Source organism: Typopeltis vanoorti, chromosome 5 (genome assembly GCF_054136105.1).
Source record: "Typopeltis vanoorti isolate ZY-2024b chromosome 5, IOZ_Tvanoo_1.0, whole genome shotgun sequence".
Taxonomy (NCBI): Eukaryota; Metazoa; Arthropoda; class Arachnida; order Uropygi; family Thelyphonidae; genus Typopeltis; species Typopeltis vanoorti.
The window spans coordinates 15470553-15492931 of record NC_143553.1 but is presented as its reverse complement, the minus strand read 5'-3'; the positions used below and the strand labels follow the sequence as shown (position 1 = coordinate 15492931).

General features: G+C 35.3%; 2 protein-coding genes across 5 annotated transcripts in view; one reads left to right on the top strand and one right to left on the bottom strand.

The window, feature by feature from the left end:
* LOC150106232 (voltage-dependent calcium channel subunit alpha-2/delta-3-like) overlaps positions 1–22379 on the top strand; it is a 2133114-nt gene that overhangs the window by 89795 nt on the left and 2020940 nt on the right. The gene's annotated exons all lie outside the window — the stretch shown is intronic.
* LOC150106238 (toxin CSTX-20-like) lies at positions 2628–11879 on the bottom strand. The gene is made up of 4 exons (XM_090392258.1): positions 11819–11879; positions 7205–7310; positions 5866–5969; positions 2628–2814 (listed from the first exon to the last, which is right to left on the bottom strand). The coding sequence occupies exons 1-4, from the start codon at positions 11858–11860 to the stop codon at positions 2755–2757; spliced, it is 312 nt and encodes a 103-aa protein (XP_090248384.1). The 5' UTR covers positions 11861–11879; the 3' UTR covers positions 2628–2754.

The window sequence follows — 22379 nt, the reverse complement described above, 5'->3', positions numbered from 1 at the left end:
TCTGGTACCTACCAGAATATGCAAGAGAATTGGCAATGCCTCTGATGAAGTGATTCAGCTCGCGCAAGATTCCAAGGAGTTACAAGACAGAAGTACCAATTTGGTGACCAGTTAATATCTCAGGAGTGGTGGTTAAAGAATTGACAAAGTTGGTTAAATGTATCATTCATAAATGGATAGATACCAATACAATCCTCTATGATGGGTAGCATGGCTTAGTAAAAGCTAGGTCCTCCTTTAGTAATTTACAGACAATTTGTAATAGTGACAGCAAAATTATATAACGAGATATGGTATTGCTGGACTTTGCAAAGGCGTTTGACAGAATACTGCATAGATAATTATTACGTGAGTTGGAGAAAATGGGAATGGATGTGAAACTGGTGGTATGGATGGTATAGGCGGCAGACTAACAGAAAACACCATAACGTCGTATATGGTGGAGTGGAGTCAAAGAGAATGGAGAGTAACTAGTGGAGTGTCTCAAGGTTCTGTATTTGACACACCACTGTTCAGCTTGTATACTAATGCTGTAAGGAATGATTTAGGGGATATTTAATTGCTGATGATGCAAAAGTGGAGAAAGTAATAGTTGTTAAATTTAATGTAGTCATTCTGCAGAATTATTGCAATGGATTGGCAGTGTGGGCAAAGTACTCGTATAATGGCTATGGATTTAGGGAAGAGTGACGAAGTTGACGCCAGATCTGTAGCTCCCTATGAGGATATATTGAAGATATACGAAGTACATATTATAGTTTACGCGTAAAACAGGTTACGTGATAGAAAATTCTATGTTATTAAAGGAATTTCTTAAAATTGACAGTAAAAAATGTTTCAATACATAACGAACCGAGAGAGAGAGAGACACACACACACACACACACAGAGAGAGAGAGAGAGAGAGAGAGAGAGAGAGAGAGAGAGAGAGAGACAGAGAAACTGTTCACTCCTGGAAGTTCTGTAACATGTGGTTAGTAAGTGATGTTTCAGACTAGATTTTTTGCTTGGAGCGCAGACTGTGAGGATTTGGTTGTCAGAGCGTTTGTGATTTGAGGTTTTGTGAGTATAAATTTAGTGTGGATCTACAGCGAGTTCCACAAATAGTTTTCCAAATCCCTATAGATACCCGTGTAATTTTATTTTATTTTATTTTTTATTTTTAAAGTTTGAGAAAGAGTGATTATACATTCAAATTTCTGCATTTGCTTATAAGGATTACTTGTAGTTGAGTGAGGCAAGTTAATCCCATCTACTTCGAACCTTGGGTTAGCTTTTATGAAGAGAGTGGGATTTAGTCTTCACTATTTGTGTTGTTGCTACTTGTATGGGATGTAGGCAATGGATGCTAGTGATTTGTGATGTGTATACTAGTGTTAATGGTTTCTTAACTTTGTTGGTATATTTTCCAGAGTTCGTTTTTTAATGTTCTGTAGTTATCTACGTGTTTTAACTTTCTTGGTAGGTTGTTGAGTTGCGTGGGTACCTGATGTGATCTCACAAAAGAACCGTATGAGTTGTTGAAGGGTGTGGGGATGTAGAGAGTTGTCGTAGGTCGAGTTATACGATATATGTCTCTGTTGTTTCGATAGTAATTCTTTGTTAATGTCATGTAGTGTTTCAGGTTTTTAATGCTCAGAATTCTGTGTATTGCCATGTGCTTGTCGGATATTGGTTGTTGCGTGTAAGCTGTCCAGATCACTGTTGACACGATTCTCCTGTGTAGTGTTTCTAATTTTGTTAGGTGGCTGTTTGATGTATTTGCATAGACTGTTATTCCATATCTGAGTAGGGATTCACAGATACCAGATACCGTGATATAGGAGTTTTTTTATGTTGGGTGGAATAATGTCTTTAACTTGGAAGAGTTTTGCTGCGATGATCCGGAGTTTGGTGTGTAGGTATTCTATATGTTTTGTCCATTTAAGGTAGGAATCTATATAGAGACCGAGTTATTTTGCGTGTGTTACAGACTTGATTTCGGAACATTGGCAGGTATTTTTGTTGTTAATGCAGCAGTATGTGTGGCAATGTATCGATAGTGATGCAGGGCGTATGATTCTTAGGTTGTGTATTATAATAAATAATAATAATAATAATAATAATAACAATTGTCGTTATTTTTACTTGTGTATTCTCATCGTCGTTAATAGTCATATTAAATGAATGTTAAATACACCTCATATTAAAACATCATATTTGTGATTAAAAAGTCAACAGCAAAGAATATACTTCTTTAACCTTTTTAACCTTTTTTAAAATCTATTATGAATCTTCTGTCATATATTTTAAGATTACGCGAGAGAAATAGAGAGAGAGAGAGAGAGAGGGAGGGAGACGAACCAGAACCATATGGGTGGAAATTGTTTAATATAATGTGAGAGTTTTGCTGTATAATAAATTAGGTTATCGAATAAATATGATACTTCAAGAAATTATCACTTATTTTCTCTGTTTCCCATTTCTTTATGATATTCATATACTCTAATCAAATTTAATTCCTAAACTTTGTATGTGTGCATCTCGGGTGCATTTCAGATTATTGATACTTAAAACTTCTAATTGGCTGTTTTTTTCCTGCCACGAGTTCAATATAGGTTGGTTTAAAAGGACAAATAAACCACAAATCGAATGATGAAATGACTTTATTTATAAGTACATTTCGAATTATTCTTCCCTTGAACAGTTCACCCGCTCGTTTTATATCTTTTCTCATTCTTCTTCTTCAGGAGCAGGTTCCGTTGCACCTTCTGGTTACACGGAGGGAGCCGGCTCATCGGGTTTCTTGCAAGTAGGATTGATGTAGGTCGTTTGCTGTAGGAGTGAAAGCATACGTTTTTAAACTGTTAACTAACAATATCAAATTTACTGTCAAATTTCGAAGGATTAACTTTTTTTAGAACATATCTATAGTTTTTATTAGAGAATTTATTATTATTATTATTTGACACCTCCAGGGAGTCCAAAGACTCATCGAGGGAGGGCACCTACTGAAGAAAAATAGCTCAGCTTGCTGCAGGTGACTTGCATCAAGAACACCAACTGCATACCCAGTCTGTGATTAAACGTACGGTACATTAAAAAAAACGGTTAAATACAAACCGTGTTTTCTGGGCTCAACTTTTTGTCACCTGCACTTCGACCTCTCTCTCTCTCTCTCTCTCTCTCTCTCTCTCTCTCTCTCTCTCTTCTTGGATTAATATTTATCTTCAGCTTCAAAAATTATCTTCAAAAAGTAAAATTGCAAAGTGGTTTAAAGTGGTTGAGCTGAAAAACAACACCAACAACAATAATGATATTACAAGTCATATAAGAGAGAATATAAGAAATGAACATATACAATTTCACAATCACATGTTGCTTAAATTGTAAATGCGTTCAACCAGTCATCCATGTCGTTGCCATCATCATGGAATACCACACTTTGCAAATGAAAAAGTTGTTGGAAATCTTTCACTTTCATTCTGGAACAGACTTCCTGTTGAAGTTTTCCTCAACTACGACTCTTCAATTTTTTTTTTAAAAAAAATTCTTTTCGAATCCTCACCTGCAGTCTACGCAAGGCATCAATGTACTAGAGCAGTGCTTCCCAAACTTCTGGATGTCAGGGCCCCCTTTGCAAGAATTAAAATATTTCACGGCCCCCCTCGAAAAAAAATCATAATAGAGAGATATATTATAATATTTATTGTATTTATATTCAATACAAAACATACACAGCGAATATTGCGAAAATCAAATGCATATATTACATTTTTTGCCTCTTACCGTTTGGTTCTGAAGACGATGCGGGCTGTTCTGGTAAAATATGAAATACTGTCCTTTTTTTGAGTCTGTTTCTGCTTCTTCTGATTGTTCGCGGGATTTGTTTTTTTAATTTTTTATCAGCCACTTATCCATCTCAGGGTTAATTTTTTTAACGTAGAATAGATCAAATAATATCACCACTTACCGATACTGGCACACCACAGACTGATAACATGAAATTAGTGAATATTACCTGAATAAGGGAATCCCCGGACCAGGAACATTTTTCTCTTTTGTGACTTTTCTCCCTTTACGGTAATTAAGCCTAACGCGAAACAGACAGCAAAGGCAGGTCATTTAAAACGTGCATATGATTGGTGCGGTATTAACAAAAGATCGCGCAACCGAAAGATAAAATCATAGCTGACAATTGAGTTGAAATGCTAACTCTCCTCAACCGAATTCCATATGTGAAACTGCCATAACATTCATTATATATATATATATATATATATATATATATATATATATATATATATATATATATATATATATATATATATATATATATATATATATATATATATATATATATATATATATATATATATATATATATATATATATATATATATATATATATATATATATTACTTAGTTTTAATACTTTTACGAATTTTAACACGTTTGGTTGAATTTTATTGCTGCCTTGGGAAATCGAACTCACACACATCTAATTAATAACAATAGTTTTTAGTTAGATACTGTGTTTGCCCATGCAACATATGGTTTTGTTTCAGTCTATACAGCATAGTTTCTGTATGAGGGGACATGTGATTCATTAATTAGTGTGATTTTATACCAGTTGTCTCTAATTGCACTATTTGTTGAGAAATATATTACACAGACTGCTCATACCTTATTCACTGGCATAATAAAAGTACTTGTTTTTATTGCCTCTGCAGTATAGTGGCTGTTAGGGAGGGTGTTGTTTACCACTGAAAGCGAGTAACTATCTCTCCACATGAGCTTGTTTAAGCTCTTTTTCATGTGTGAAGTAGCTCGGATGACAGTGATAATATAAAATGAGTTTTGATATGTATATAAAGTCAATATCAACAGCCCCTGTTACGAACGCGTGATGAAAGGGAGAAGATTTGGAGCCTCCCTGGAGAGCATTCGAAGTAAATACAATTAACCACTGCTTTGAAATGAAACATATGAATAAGCATACATTTACTAATATTCATTAAGCGCTGAAATACGCAGGAAGCAAAGTTTGTGAACCAACACCAATGTGTGAATTTTTCCATTAAAATATAAAAAATAACAAAAAAGAAATAATAAATAATAAAAGTTAAATATGTTTCTTTTAAAATAAAAAAATCTACTTAGTATTAAAACATTTTAAATTTGTTTTCATTATTTCACGGCCCCCCTCAACAAAACCTACGGCCCCCAATGGGGTTGCGGCCCACAGTTTAGGAAGCGCTGTGCTAGAGGATCAAGAACAGTTGTCTTGATCAAGAACAGAATGAGAAGTGATCTGCTACCACAAGTTGCATTCTTATACCGTTCTCGACCAATTTTGGAAATACATTTATTACATCGGATGTTTAAGATCCAAACCAATTTCGGCAAGTGGAAGGAGCAGTTGTAAAAAAAGGGAGAAAAAATTAAATACATAAATAAACAACAACCAGCAGCAGGACTGACCACTTTGTTCCTTGGTTGTTTTACCATTCATCTAGAAATAAATGACAAAGAAAATATTTTATATTTAAAAGAGTGAGCTAAGTACTTGAGAAATAGGAAGAAAAATTCTTGTCTGACGCTCGAGAACAACCATTATAACAACAACAATCGTACCACCGATTACGATAAATGTCAGTAAGTTGTTGACTTCTAAATTGTACAAACCTCCAATCACCTCGAGCTTTTATTTCACATAATTCGCGTGGTTTGTGATCAGAATAACAATTTTGAGCACTGTGAGTTGTAAAGAGGGCTGCAAAAATACAAACGCTTTCTTAAAAAGCGAAGTTTTAATTTGTAATGTAAAATATAAACAAAATACACATAAAGTACATTTCTCATTAAATACTTAAAGTAACATACGCCTTCCTTTTTTTCCACCTTTTCTGGAATGCATTCTAATCCTTCTTCGCATGGGCACATTCCAAAATATATATCTTGTTTCTCGCTTGGGACACAGAACGCATCTGGAAAGTAATAGCACATAACCAAACATTTATACGAGCACAGCTGATCTAATTCTAGTTGTCTAAATAAAATAAATTTAGTTCTAAAGGTATGAAAATGGCAAAGCCAGAGAAATTATAACTGGAAAAAAGGGATATTGTAAGTTCATTAATTATATGACAGGAAATACACGAACATTCAAGTAATAATAGCAGAAATCTGGTTCGTATTTAGCTACAATATTTTTACTAAAAATAGTTTTGTTTATTCAAATGTAATATCTGTATTGAGATGAGTTATTATTACGTAATTACATACTCAACAACAGAATGTTCCTCTGACCATGAGGAGCATTTAGTTGCTGAGAATTCTCTGTGTTCTGGCGTTGCTGTTATCATGTTCAGTTTTGCATTCGAATGACATGCTAATAAAATTCGAATGCAATAGCTTACGTTCCTTCAATACGATGCCACTGTGCAGTTCAGCTAACATTTTACAACAGAAGGCAACTGTAACATTCCCTCCCGTCACACAATACTCAATATTGGTAAGAGTGGTGGATAACATAAAAATTCCTTCTCGTACTGAAAACTCTTCTCCAGGAGAGGTTTCTTTTTTTCTTTTTTAGTGATTAGTTCATAATTACTCGAGAATGGGTAGGTTACTTTTATATTTCATGCTTTTCTAGTATCAGGAGCAGCTCTTCAGGTGCCACATCATCGTTGCATGCATTCTCTTAGTGCTCACTGGGGCAAGGACTCCTTACGATCGAACGAGGAAACGTTTCACACACAATACCTTTTGGTTCACATAAAGAATCGAGTAAATAAATCACGCTTAAACTCAAACGTTTTTCAAATTTTCGACTAAAGGCTATACTCGCCAAGATCGCAAATGTCAGTGCAGCATGCCTAATGCAAGCTACCATCTACGTGCCGCACTCATGGTCAATATGAGTGCAGCACGTAAATACAAAGTAAGGTAAAAATGCCTTACTTGGTTTTTACGATTTTGCGGTTTCTTTTGCTTGACCGCCTTAGCAGCATTCCCTGAGGAATATTCGGAATGCACATGGAATATCCCCATTAATATCCCCCGCGTTGATATTAGTGATTGTAAGCTACATCGCACAAAATCTACGATATGTTAATAGAAATCATGCAAAATGTTTCAGTGGGCTCAGAAGTCGCAGATCGGCCTTCTCCTTCCTTCATTTAAAAAAGAAAAAAAGACTCATATAGGTAAAAGTACTCACTCTCCTTTCGGTAACTAGAGCAGTAATTTACTCTCATTAAACTCATCAGGCAGCATTCATTTTCCCCGCAGTCTTCATTCTTATTACAATTGGCACTTACAGCCACCTATTAAAGAAAAAAATATCAATTGATTTATGAATTATTCCAGGTTACAAGTTTATTATTATTGAACGCCCTGTCATAAATATTCTATTAAAGAGTGGAGTAAAGAGCACTTTTGATTATTGGTTTCTCATTCTATCTCTCTTTTTTTTTATGCATTGAAGACACTGCCTAACTATTGGCTAAAAGAAAACACCTTTCTACTTGAACTAGTACATCTGGCTTAATCGCATATAATACCACTTACTCTATATAAACAAGAAAGGAGATGATCCTAGAAAGTAGCAAAGCTTATTCGTGTTTCTTGATCGCACTATGGCAGAGTAACACAATCAAGAAAAAAAAAACGTACTGTCGGTAAAATTTTGTTCTCCATAATTTTCTCATTAAATTTGTCTTGGTAAAACCAATGACTTCATAAAGATTTATGAGGATTCTAAAATTAAATTAAATTCTTTATTTTTTTGTCCGCTTGACAAAAAATAATTTTTTTTTCAGCTGATTTTAAGAGATTCAGTGTTGATCCCCAACACTGAAACTCACTGCATTGCCGCATAGGCATACAACCAAATACCCATTAGGCACCCTGCAGGCCGTTCTAATTGTTAACATGCGGTAACCTTGAAATTGAACTCTTAAGCGTTAAATTTTTCTATCTGCTTTTGTCACATTGAACCACATGGCCATCTTTACGTCTACATCTACATATCCAAAGGGACACGCTTATTATTACTGCACAGATCCATTTCGACAACGTTGAGAAGTAATTTGCGTGCGTAGGTCCGTGACTTAATAGGTGTTCATGAAACCCCTTTAAACACGAATCATCGCCCTATCTTGAAACCAACACTGGTTGAAAATCGAAAATTAACCTCATGAACTAAGAAAGCTTCAGCTTAATACGCTCGAAATTGGTTCAAATATACTTTGCAGTTTGAAATAGCTAAACACTGAATTCTGATTTTCAGAATTTCTGCTACAAATTTAAGATATTCAAGGAAGAGACTATCGGATGATCTTAGTTTCGTGCAAACTACGACCATTCATATACTACGGTGAAACTGCGATTTTTTTTTTCCGAGGTGGTTTGTAAAATAAATAAACATTTAGCAGATTGTTTTGCCTGTTTGGTTAGGAATGGTTTACTGAAATTAAGTGTTAGTAATCTGTACACGAATATTTAAGTTAAGGGATATTACATCCCATATTGCTTCATAGCCGAATAAGAAACTCAAAGAGTCCGAACATAGAAACTATATAAAGTTCGGCGAGTTCAAGCGTAAGCAAATACCTGGATAGTGCAACACCTGACCCGTTTGGTAGTGCCACACTCAGGCAACTCATAGTAAGGGTGGAGCAAGCTCCGATCACTATTCTTGGTATTTACCCATAATGTGAAACCCAGCTCCTTGGAGCTGTATTACTGTTCGACATTACGAGAGAAGGTCACTACCCAGACCGGTTTCAATCTTTATTGAGGTCTCATCAGTGAGTAGGTAGACCTAGTAATACCAAGTTTGTAGCAAACAGAACTTACATACCCTACTATAAAATTGCCAAGAAGGTGTCCTAATAAATGATTAATTATATGAAGGGCCAAAGGCTTCAATTCGGCGAGGCTTGGACTCGCCGAACTTTATATAGTTTCTATATTCGACATGAAACAATATGAGATGTAATATCCCTTAACTTAAATAAGTTCATGTCGCCGAATTGAAGCCTTTGGCTCTTCATATAATTAATAATGTACACGAATATTTATCCGCTCTGTGGAAGTTCGTTTCCATCGACCATCTTCAGGAGCACAAATGGGAAGGAGTGACGTGCATAAATTGTATACTTCAGATGGTATAAATTGTATAGGCCAGATGAAATTTTATTAAATTAGGATGTTCACAAGCTAATATCAATTTAGATGATTTCGTCAGGATCATTTTTCTTGGCAGAAAGATGATATTGCATTGTTCACCGCTGTTAAGTTATTTTAACTATTGTTTTAAAATTAAGCGGTTTGTTGTAAAAAAATTAAGCAAAGAAAATAACATGCTTGTCCAGAATGAATATGCTAAAAATGTGCACACTTCTATGTGTGATTATATGTTTCCAGTTTTACTGTTTAATCCTCTCGTTTTGAAAATGATGCAAGCTTGCGGTGCAACGTCCAGGTGATGCCATCTGGTAGTCGTGTGAGGAAACAAGTGAAACTGCAATTGTTTTCTTTTCTTTTCCGCTATTCTGCTAGTATATAATTTTATAGCCGATTACGAAAGGCTGAAATAACACAATGAGACGCCACACTCTCTACAAATACCTGACTTGACCCGACGCGTAAAGACATTACTGCAAACAAAGTTCTTCAATAAACAATAAAAAAATATATAATGAGACTTTTTTTTTATTACATGTTAAACTAAAAAAATCTCGTATTTATAAATATAGTTACTTCCTCTGTATTTCTATTTGTCTTTCGCGGATTACTTTAAAAGGTTTCGCCAGACGCTCAAATATACGGCTCTGGCAACAGTAGTTTGCTTACAATCAAAACAAACATACACTTTTAAATAAGAAAACGAATCAAAATTCGAAGTAATGTTATATAAAGGACACTGTCCTCTAGTCAACCATTTATTAAGTCGACATCTATGAATTAATGAAGTACAGGATGGCCCATAAAGCATGAACATTCCGTAGAAATGCAGTTTTTTATGATGGCGGAAATAGAACGTATTTATGCAATCTGGTTTTTCATAACTAATAAAAATTCTGGTGATGTTAAACTTACGCAAATGCTTCACAAAGACGTGTACGTTCTAAGGCATTCTCCACCATGACTTATGGGCCACCCTGTGGAACAGTTGATGATTTTAATTAACGTAATTTTCTATTTCAATAAACTGATTTTTTTAATTGGTATTTCTTTATAATATTATGAATATGACGAGAAAATTTTAATTTATAACTTCTCATTGTGCACTTATTAAGTTCTTATCCTCAGGGTCTACTGAAAGTGTTGGGTGTGACAAGGTTACGCTTTAATTTCCACGCACTTCATAAAACCAAAACAAGACAAAAACGTTTTACCAAGATATGTAAGCTTCACAATTGTAATATTGGGTTAAAAATCTGCATATGAGAAATAATGTAAAGAGAAGTTTATAAAATATGTATCCTACACACACATACACGCACAATTTTATATCTTGAAAAATTGCGGTCAATATTAAGAATTCTTATTAAGAATGGTTTTAAATTACTGAGATAAGAGAGAGAGAGAGAGAGAGAGAGAGAGAGAGAGAGAGAGAGAGAGATTCCAACAACTAAATTAAAGAGCTTCTTAAAAAATAACCACTTAGACTTTAAAATCTAATTCATTCACTTGTGAAATACAAAGTTTGCAAAGTTTGTAAGACAGATTTCAATAGCAGCAAAACGAAAAAAAGAAAAGGAGAAGATTTCATTTTAATTTCTGCAGGCACTTGAACATTCAGATCAGTATAATTCTTAAGAGAAAAAAGGCAGCTATAAGCGTACTCCTACAGAGTCGAATAATTTGAAGAAGAATAAAAATGCACGTTTGAAATACACCAGTATCAAGGAAGAGAATTCTGCGATTTCACTTGTAACTTGCATTGCGACTTCATCTTAGAGACCATCAGGGACTTCATTGTTCATTAAGCCACATGGCTGTTTGCCACTGCATTTCATATGAATATAGGTTCAATCTCAGTTTAAATCCAGTAACCATCATAAGTTTAAACTTTAACTGCCCAGCAATTAGCAAGTGGAGGTCGTTCATTTTGGAATTTTTTCATTTTTGTCATTATGGTATGAATGAAATTTCTTCATCAACTACCAGAACTCATTTCTCGTTTACCTACCATAACAAGTAAATTAATTTATCTTTCTATATCAGCGAAATGTTAATTATTTGGAGAAAGAGGGTCGCTTTGTGCAGCAACAACCTTCATTAATTAAGTTCAGTTACTATATTATTTTTGTTCTTAGCGTACATCAGGTATAAAATTTCAAATGTTATTTTGGGTTCTCTGTGTTATTTCGGAAAATTTTATTTTCTACCGACGAAAAAATAATTCGGTTTACGAGGCACTGCTAGGCTCAAGGGCCTCAGTAGCATCTTACCAACAACAATACGAAAATTAAAGCGGTTCCTTTTTCTCTCCACATCCGACAAGAAGATTTAGCAACATTATAAGTAACGATCTTCATTTACATTTTGTCCGATTGATATATCAATTTCTAAAAAAATTACATAAATAATTTGTGTAGAACACCAGGAAATCTTATTAATACTCAAAGTTAAAATTGTTGAATCCGGAAGAGAGACCATTAGAATTAAATTTTTGATTAAACCCCGCAAATTTGCATTTTCTGCTTAAATAAATAATCAAGTTTAAATTTAAATCTAAAGACATATACGAAACTAGGCGTCATTCCAAAATTAAGCTTATACGCATGATAATTATCTAATGAAATTGATGAATTGATCTTACCCACAATGATAAACAGACGACACAAAAAACCAAACCCTTCATGACGACAGAGTAATTGATATTTCTTGGCAAGTCAAGAAAGTATAGGTTGGTGAATTTGGTCTTCTTTTATAGTTTCAGAAGTGAGAATTATTCACCTGTTTTCTCCCTCTTATGGAGATAATTCTAGGAATAATCATAAAAATGCGAAGAAGCAATATTAGTTATCTACCAGATGGTTTGATTCTCAATGAAATAGATTAAACATATTTATTCGTGAGGAAATAGTTGTGCGTACGTGCGTGCGTGCGTGTGTGTGTGTGTGTGTTGTTGCCATGTAGTGCGAAGGAAAAGGAACTAAACAGATATTAGCTCATTCAATCAGTCAGGGATTATCAGCAAAATAGTAACAGTATTAATTACAAGATGCACATTAATTAAGTCATTTTCCACTTGCATGACTGATTTCAGGAAGCTGTTTTATCATCTGTTAGTAGTGACACTCTTAACAATTTTCTCTAGCGAAGTGAGTGTAATCATTCAAAACACGTCGCCGCTATTTTACTGGGAAAAACGAAAACCTGGTCTTCTCCTTACAAAAAATTATTGTGATATTTTAATAACCACTACGATAATTTTATGTCTGGGTGAAATAGTTTCGGTGAAATTTCTGCCATTATTCGAACCCAGAACTCCTCACAGTTGAGTAATTTCCCATCTCAAAATCGATTAGTCTACGAATAGTCGATTGCTGAATAGTATATCTAGAAATTTACCTACCCCCCCCTCCTGCAAACAGTACTATTTTAAAATCGTCAGAGGAATATGTTCTTGACAGGTTCGGAAAAATTCGAACCTCTTCTACAAAGAATACGTTTTAGCAGAACTTGTAGAACTTGTAATGGATTATCGGTATAAAAGCTGTGCTAAAATTTAAAACACTGCTTAATACTACAAATCTCTCTCTCTTTTCTCCCTTACGCTTTATGATATCCAGATCTCCAAAGATCAGACTGACTTACGCTTCTAGCCTCTCCCTACACAAACACATGTTCACTTCCCAAGAAACTTTATAGAATTTTCCAAAGTGACTATTGCTCGTTTATGCATATTGTGTATAAATCTGAAATCCTCCCAGCTCTATTGGAATACAATTCGAGCACTTAGAATGGTGCAATTAAAACCTCCCTAAGATTGTTCGATACTATCCAGCAGATGGCAACCAGATTAAAGACTCTTTCTCTCTCTCTCTCTCTCTCTCTTACACGTGCACACGCAGATTCACTCCAGTCCTTCTCCCACAGATGTGTGAGTTCTGCCTCATATCTCTTTTGTATTAATTTCTATAGCAATGTTCCACTGAATTGGCCATCATTATTCCTTGATTTATTCAAAATGTACCAATTTTTCTTCTTCCTATTTTATTCAGTTTACTTCTTTTCTTTAGAACAGCCTCCCTCACTTGGTGTTTCTCAACCACAACAATCTTCAGCATCACTTAACAGCTTTGTCATCGACAATGTGATTAAACATTAAAACAAAGAGGGAGATAGAAATTTATATAAACAAAAATCTAGTGTAATGTACTGCTACTGATAATTACAAATTAATTTTCTTTTTTTTTGTATTAAAAGGCTTTCGTAGACTCATGTTAATACCACGATGCAAAATGGGCATAAAAATACTGTTATAGATTCTATTCTAGTCACAATTGTAGATCCATTTGGTGCAGGTAAGGAGAGTTTATGCAAATGTTCTGTGTTGTTATTATGTGCCATCCAGGTGTTACACAGGATCACCATTCAGTAATTGTAAGTTCAAGTTGGTAAGTTTTTTATGTTGTCCATCCAACTCTTTTGTAATCCTCTTCTTATAATTCTCTCAATCTTTCCCAACATAACTGCCTTCTCCAATGATTCATAAGCTTGCATGTGACCAAAGTACATCAACTTCTGTTTAGCGAATATAAAGACAGAATGCGCCTCCGAGGAGCATTCTGTCTTTATATTCTCTAAAACCTTCTTATGGTCATTCTTGCAGTCCATGGGATTCTTAATAGTCTCCTCCACCCATAACTCAAATGAGTCAATGCACTCTCTGTCTTTCTTCTTAATAATCCAGTTTTCACATCCAGACATCACTACTGGAAATATCATTGATCTAATAGATAAGCTTAGATGTTGATGGTTATTCATGACTTATTTTTCACAGTATTAACAACACCACAAACATTTTTATCAACAAAGATGTTTTATTAACGCTTATATTTCGCTGATTTTCAACTCAGCATCATCAGAGCACAACACACATGTAAACGCGACAGTGAGTGAGTGAAACAATATAATTGCAAAAGACAAAAGATCTAAAGTCCTATTTTTGACGCCCTCTAACGAAAAAAAAAAAACTCGCAGTTATCCAGGAGTTTTTCTTAGGATAACCGTCTCCCAAATTTTTGGCAAATTAATGCAACCATATTTGTTAAGGTTGGGAGAATTCTTCAAAGCCATTGCTGACTCAAAAAATAATCTTTCGGATCTATAACGACTCCTAAATAGCACATTCGTTTTCCTCCATCTAATCCTGTGTGAAGGAGTGTCCAAAGCGTGATCCGCCAGTCCCGACTTGCCATAGTAATAGTAGCGAATGTATCTTTCATGTTCTTCCAGGCGGATGTTCACTGATCTTCCTGTTTGCCATTAATAGGCCAAGTCACAGTCACATGGAACTTCATACACTCCTGGGTGTGCTGAAGGGTGAAGTTTATCCTTAGGCGAGCGGATCAGATTACATGTGTGTTGTGCTCTGATGATGCTGAGTTGAAAATCAGCGAAATATATTAGCGTTAATAAAACATCTTTGTTGATAAAAGTGTTTGTGGTGTTGTTAATACCGTGAAAAATAAGTCATGGAAATACCATTGCTTTGACAATTTTAACTTTCATGACCTTACTCACACCTCTATCTTTCATAATTTTTGGCAGGTTTAACGTAGCTTTTTTTCCTATGACTATGATTATTTTAATTTCATCTGCACATTTACCATCATTTCTGATTCTGGACTCTAGTAGATCATAACTTTCAACGATTTCTATTTTATCTCCCTCTGTTATAAATTCATTGAAATTGCCAGAAGCCATCACTTTTGTTTTGATGATGTTTAAATTATGCCTGGCTGTGTTACTTTCTGTCTTAACCAATATAATCAACCGCTCCAGAGCTTCCTTAATCTCTGCTATGGCGGTTGTATCATCTGCATATCTTAAATTTATTTAAGTTAAGGGATATTACATCCCATATTGTTTCTTAGCCGAATAGCCGAATAAGAAACTTGAAGAGTTTCATGCCGAATATAGAAACTATATAAAGTTCGGCGAGTTTCTATATACGGCATGAAACTCTTTGAGTTTCTTATTCGGCTAAGAAACAATATAGGATGTAATATCCCTTAACTTAAATAAGTTCATGTCACCGAATTGAAGCCTTTGGCTCTTCATATAATTAGTAATATCTTAAATTATTTATTTTTCCGACAGCAATCTTAATTCCAGCTGGATCTTTGTCTAAATCAGCCAATCTCATAATATATTCACTATAAATATTAAAAAGGTAGGGCGACAGTATACAACCCTTCCGCACTCCTTTTTGTTTTTCACTGGAATACTGTCTGTTGTGTTTACTGAAGCTTTCATACAGCTCTCTTATCAAGAGAATTAGAAGTTCAGGTATTCACATTGAATTCATTACAATCCACAGTCTGTTGTGATCCACGCAATCAAAAGCTTTCTTATAATCAATAAAACTGATGAATCTTTCTCTTGAAATTCTCTTGTTCTTTTCATAATCCACCTCATGTTTGCTATTTGGTCTCTAGTTACACTACCTCTCTTAAAGCCTCCTTGTTCTTGTGGCATTTCTCTATTCACATATGGCTCCAACCTTCGTTAGATCACTTTTAGCATAATTTTACTTGCATGTGAAATTAAAGCGATGGTTCTGTAATTCTCAAATTGTCCGACTAAACCAAGAAAGCTGGAACATTTCAACAAATTTTTATAAGTATTTCAAACTATAAATTTTAGTAAAAAATCTGTCCTGCTTTGATGATGTAGTAGAATATTTTCTATTTGTTTATAAAACTGCATTCTTTTCTATGATTTCCTTTTTTAGATGGATATAAAGATATTCACCATAAAAATGGGCGATTTCTTTTAAACTGTTGCAAAACTTTGGTTTCGGAGCAGATAATAAATTTTTAAAGGAACCTCTTGCTGTTATCAGTTTTAAAATGTTTTCACAATTTACTATCACTGATTCCATGTTGAAAGTATGCAGACGAGAAGAAAGAAACTAATAAAGGGTTAATAGTTTCCTTTTTTTCCCTAATATCCCCTAAGTAATACATTATTTAGTTTATTTACCACCAATTATTCCTTATTGAATTATCAATGACTTAGTATTAAGGAAACTCAATTTCTGAAAGTCCTCCGCGTATTATGTCGCATATGAAATAGTACATATTTAAGAGGCCAAAAACAAAGTATTTAATGGATTCTTGTGAAGTCCATGATGATTTCAACTTATAGAAATAATCATAATGATAATAATAAAGTGGGTATTGAAATACAGATTACCGCGATGTGACATGCAGTGCTATCTGATGTCGTAGTTGCGTGTCCCAAATATCTTCTCGTTCGAACTTTCCCAACCAATTACTGAGGAGAAGATCAGTTCGTTTTAGTTGTATTCGTGGAGTGTATGCACGAACCTACTTCACTTATTATTTTCTACAAAAATTATGTCAGACCATCTCGAAACTGCTTCCTATGTTTGACTTGCTCGCGTGTTGTTTCCTGGCTTTCAAAAGAGACAGACGAGGAATGGCTGAGAAATTTAGAGGGACATTTGCGAACGATTTCGTTGGAAAGCAGCGGAAGTAGTAAAAGTGAGATCGCTATCCTCTGGTTTGTTAATGACGTTATGTTTGTCATCGAGCAGACACAGCATTTCTGCTTCTCCCTTTCTAACCCTCTTAGATCATGTGAAGTCTTGAACTTATCCACTCAGAAACACAACTCATTTTCGTTCATACCTTTCCCCCTCTAAACGCCGATCAAGTGGACTTACTGTCAAATCACAAGTGACGTCACAATCTGGAGCACTCAGTGGGTTCACGCTGGAGCAGAATTCCTTCGCTGGATTGAGCGGTGGTGGGTATATTTTTGCGTGTAAAGTTGTTACATTTCCAGTGAAGCTTTCGGCTCCGCCACTTTGCAAAACATCTTTGCTAGTTGACCTATCGTTTCAATTCAGTGCCAAGTGCTGTTCCCATCCTTTGAAAATTTGCCTGGTGTCATTATATTCTGGTACGAAAATGCTTTCCGTGTGCTTTTCTTGAGTGAGACAATGATTTTGCAGGTGTGTTGATTAACTTTCATTATTAGTATTATATTATTTAAGTGAGCTGTTGTACCATGCCTCTGGTTCATCATATGTGAACAATGCAAAATATTCGCTGCACTTACAGCGGGTATCTTGCCGGACAAACTAACTCGGACAAATGCACCTATTTCCTATCCAAGTTAGTCTCTGCGAAATATTTTCTTTCTATTTTTTTATTTGTTTATTAACAGTTACGTTGTTTTGTTTTAGAATTACAGCTGAAGCAAATAAGCCTATTAGATCACCGTAATTACACCGTAATTATGTCTTTTAACTGTGCGTGATCTTCTGACCAGCATTTCCTGTTTTGGATGAGAAAAGTTCGAATTCGTGTTACTTATTTTAAAGCAGAGCACGAGATGTACCGTCACAAAAGGAACTAAACTGCAGAAGCAAATGCATAAACTTAAGGAAGTGGCGTGCGTGTGTGTGTCTGTGTGTTCGCGCCCTCGTGCGTGCTCTATTACACGATAGAAAATATTTACATAATGCTACTCCATAAAATATATTCATAAGTATCCGCGCGGAGGTGCGATTCTTTCTAACAAACTATTGATTGAAGAGCAAAAATTCGCTGATTCAGTTCGAGGCTGATCGATTGTGATTGGTCGGTAAATTTAGAACTCGTGTAAAAGTGGTGGATTATATCTGTTTTATTGTGAATATATTGTGTTTAAATCTGTTTTATTTTTCCCTTAGAAAATTAGTGTTTTCGAACTAGTAAAAAATTAGTATATTAGTATAGATTTTCGTGGTTTTAGTATATTTCATGTTTTATAACATATTTTTGTTAAGATATTACTATAATAATATAGTTAAAAATGGCGGCAGAAACGCAAAAGAAACGGAACGCTAAGAATAAAAAGGCTTGCTCCGCTAAGTAGGTTATTGAAGATATTGAGGAAGTTGTTAATAATCAACTAACATCTTCAAAATAGCGAAATTAAAGCAGATTATCAGAGAGACGGCGCAGAAATTACAGACAGTCGAGAGGCGTTTGAATGGACATTGGGAAGAAAAGAAAATTAAGCAGCAATATCAGAAACAACAAAGCACGAAATCAGGTAAGTCAGAGCGGAAATCAGAAAGTAGCGTTGTTCGTAAAACGAAGGATGTTATTTGGTATGGCGACTCTATCAAAAGACATACTGTTGATGAGTGGGTTATAATGTCAAGTTTTTCAGGATCTAAAATTGAAAATATCACACAAGTAATTCAAAAACAGTAAACGAGATCGTAATTGTAGTAGGTACTAACAACTTAAGTTGTTAGTACCTACTACAATTACGTGTAACTACCAAAGAGTAGATACTAACAACTTAAGTTGTTAGTACCTACTCTTTGGACTCCTTGTAGAATGAGAGAGGACATGAAAGGGCTGTTGGAAGAGGCGAGAGTGAAGAGTGAGAAAGTGAAAATTGTCAGTATTTTACCTCGCTATGATAAAAATGAATTAAGAAGGACTATGATGGAAAACGATTCGATGCGTAGGCTGTGCAGACGGAATGGATGTGAGTTTCTGTATGTGTGCAATGAGTTTGAGCGAAGATTGGATTTGTATAAGAGGGAAGGCCTACACCTGAATGTGTTTGGTATCAGGAGTCTTGAAAAACTAATAACTGCTATGAGCCCTAACAAAGAAAGTCAGGGAAACTAAATTATAAAGGGAGAAATGGTGAGAATGTGAGTCAAAAGCAACAATGTTATACACCTTTGTGCTAATAACGGAAATGGACATGATTACGAGGAGAGAACGTTTTCGGGTTTATTTTCGTCTGGTTCGGACCCATCAAAAATCTGCAAAGATGTCTACATCTACATGTATAGAGCACTAGAAAGGAATAGAGATCTGCAAGTTGTCCATGATATACCGGCATGGTTTGCCGAGTGGTTAGCCTATCCGCTCTTCAGCCGAAAGGATGCGGGTTCGAATTCCGCCTAGGGCGCAGATGTTTGTGATTGTCTTTGAAACGAGTGGTTGTGGTGGGCGGTAGATGACGTCGGTGGTAGTTGTGGCTCGTTGTAGTTTGTGGATTGGGTGGTGGAGACAGAGAGTTGTAGAGTAGGTGCCCTCCCTCCATGAGTCTTTGGACTCCTTGGAAGTGTCACATACTAATAATTCGGATGACTTGAATCCAGATAGTGTTGAAAACCATGATTGTAGTACCAGGAGCAGTATTTCATGTGGCAGTGAATTAGAAGCCATCCTGTGTGAGGTGGAATCTAACAAGATCAATTACATAGTGGGATGTTGTTTTAGACCTAGTGGATTGATTGTCCATGCGGTTAACCTAGTGGCTTTGCGCTTCGCAACCATATGCCTGGGGAAGGAGTGTCCCAGGTTCGATTCCCGTCGACGACGTGAGAAGCTTAAGGATCTTCCTCAGCCATAGCCAAGTTAGCCGGTGTTGGGCGTGGACAGCAGGGTTTTTTCCACCAGTTTATCTGTGGTTTTTCATCCCGCAAGCAGGCAAACCGGCCCAGTGAACACACACAGATCTACAGTCATAAATACTTAACCCCCCCCATGAGGGGCTTCACTCTCTCCAGTAGGGTCGGGGGAGAAATGGGGAACGAAACTCCATACGAATAAATAAATATATAAGTGGATTGATTGCTAGTGATGAAGAAATGCGCCAGCAAATAGAGACAATGGGTGCGAAAAGAGTAATTGTAAAGAGACTAATTATCCAAATATTGATTGGTTAGCAGTAAAATCTCATGAGAAGAATGAAACTGAATTTATTGAGCAGTTGCAAGACAACTTCCACAAACCGTATGTGGCAGAGAGAACTCGAGGTCAAAGAGTATTAGATTTGATTATACTGTCAGAAGGTATTTCAGATAAAGACGTAACTATTCTGCTTCTGTTGACGACAGTTATCATGCAGTACTCGATTGGGAAGTGACTAAGTTTATGAATGATCCATTCAGAGAAAGGTTATATGCTGCAATACAAAGCAGTAAATGTTAACCAATTGAATCTGAATAGGAAAGAAGAATAACTCATCTGAATACAGATAGTGTGATGGTAACAGATGCAGAAGAGGTGGTTCAACTAATGAGTGTCCATTTTGCTAAAAACTAACGTGCTGTACGCAATATTGAGATTACTGTTACCTCTTCACTGGATGAAGAAACTCAGGTTAGAGCTGTTGCAAAAACTGAATACGAATTCAGCAATAGGAACTGATGGGATATCAGCACGTGTGCTAAAAGTGAGTTCAGTTGAACTGGCTGTTCCTTTGATCAGACTATATAATTTGAGTCTCAGAACTCAAATTATATAGCCTGATCAAATTCAGCAGAAATGGAAAGAATGTAGTATGGCAACTCCATTGCACAAGGGTAGTGCAAAGACGATGTACCCAACTATCGACCAATCAGTGTGTCAGGAGTGGAAAAGAGTTTGAAAAAGCTGGTCAGGACTTGCATTGAGAAATACGTTGACAGAGAATCTCTACTTTGCAATGAACAACTGGGGTTTAATAAGGGAACGTCCTTTTCTAGCAAATTGCTCACATTCTATAATAATATTACCATTGAGCTCGACAAGGGAAATGGATACACCAAGATACTTTTGGATTTTGCTAGGCAGTTTAACAGAATACAGCATGGATGAGTACATAAATTGGATAATATGACATTGAATTATAAAATATTGGCTTGGAGAAAAGAATGACTGATGGTCAGATATCAATAAAGTGATATACGGGGGAATTGAGTATGCAAGATTTAAGATAACCAGTGGTGTACCACAGTAATCAGTAGTTGGTCCATTATTATTCACTCTGTACATTAACGATATTGCGAAGGATTTGACAGATGACATACAGCTGTTTGTTGATTATGCAAATATAGGGTAATCAGAATTGCTGCAGATATGCAGTACTTGCAGAGTGATCTGAAGAGGCTGGAATTGTGGGCATGAGAAAATAGATGTTAGTTCAATGTCAGCACATGTAAAGTCATGCACTTTGGTGTGTAAATATCCAATGTTGTATTATATTGGTGGAATTATGCTAGAAGAAACTGATCATGCTAGGCATCTTGAAGTATTAGTAGATAGCACGTTGAAATGCAGGGACCTTGTATCAAAGATTTGAAATACAACTCAAAAGATAATTGCAATGATGAAACGAACTTTAACGTGTAAAGATACGATTGTCGTTTTACCTCTTGACAAGGCCTTGCTTAAGACCTCGATTGGACTATTGTGAGCAGGTCTAGTTTTCTAGTTTCCATTGTACTTCTGATACAATGTAGAGAGTGTAAAAAGGAGAGTGTAAAAATGATATCAGGATTGTGGAATACAGATTATGAAGACAGATTGAGAATTTGGAGGCTGCAGACACTAGCAAACAGGAGAAAGAGGAATGGTGCGATTGTGATGTACAAACTTCTGAAAGGGTCATACAGGATTTCAACTGATGGAAAGTTCTATTTTTTTGGAGGGGTGGGGAAAGGACAAGAGGCCATCCTTGGAAACAGAGAATGAATGCAGCTAAGATGTGGATGAGAACCAAATTTTTTCTCTCTTAGTGTCATGCGTCATTGGAATAGATTACCAGTGGATGCTGTGTGTGAAAGCAGTGTGAATAAATTCAAAAAAAAGTATGATAGCTGGTGCGTAGAATGTGGCCTTCCGCGATGAGTCCTTGACGATCTGGTGGTCTCTCTGAATAATAATAATAATAATTTTTTTAAATTGATCTCTCAAATATTTACATGTATACAATGGTCATCTATTCAGTATATTATTTTACAAGGTTCAGCACTATGTGCTATATATAATGAGATTTAAAAAATAATGATGATAACATAGTTTTTTTGCTTTTTTTTTTGAAAGATAGCAATCACTGTAATAATTTACAATTATACAAGTTATATAATATTACATGTTGTAGTTTACTATTTTTTTTTCAAAGTTAGAAAAAGTGTGATTATACAACAGTATTTACACATATGAAATTAAAATATTATATTTCCTAATTCTCACAAACATACGGTGTAAACTCATTATTTGCATTTTTTTTTATTATATTGCATACATTTGTTACAGTTATTACATACATTACTTACATTTGTTTACATATGATTCATACTTATATATTTATATTTATTCATTTATTTATTTATTTAT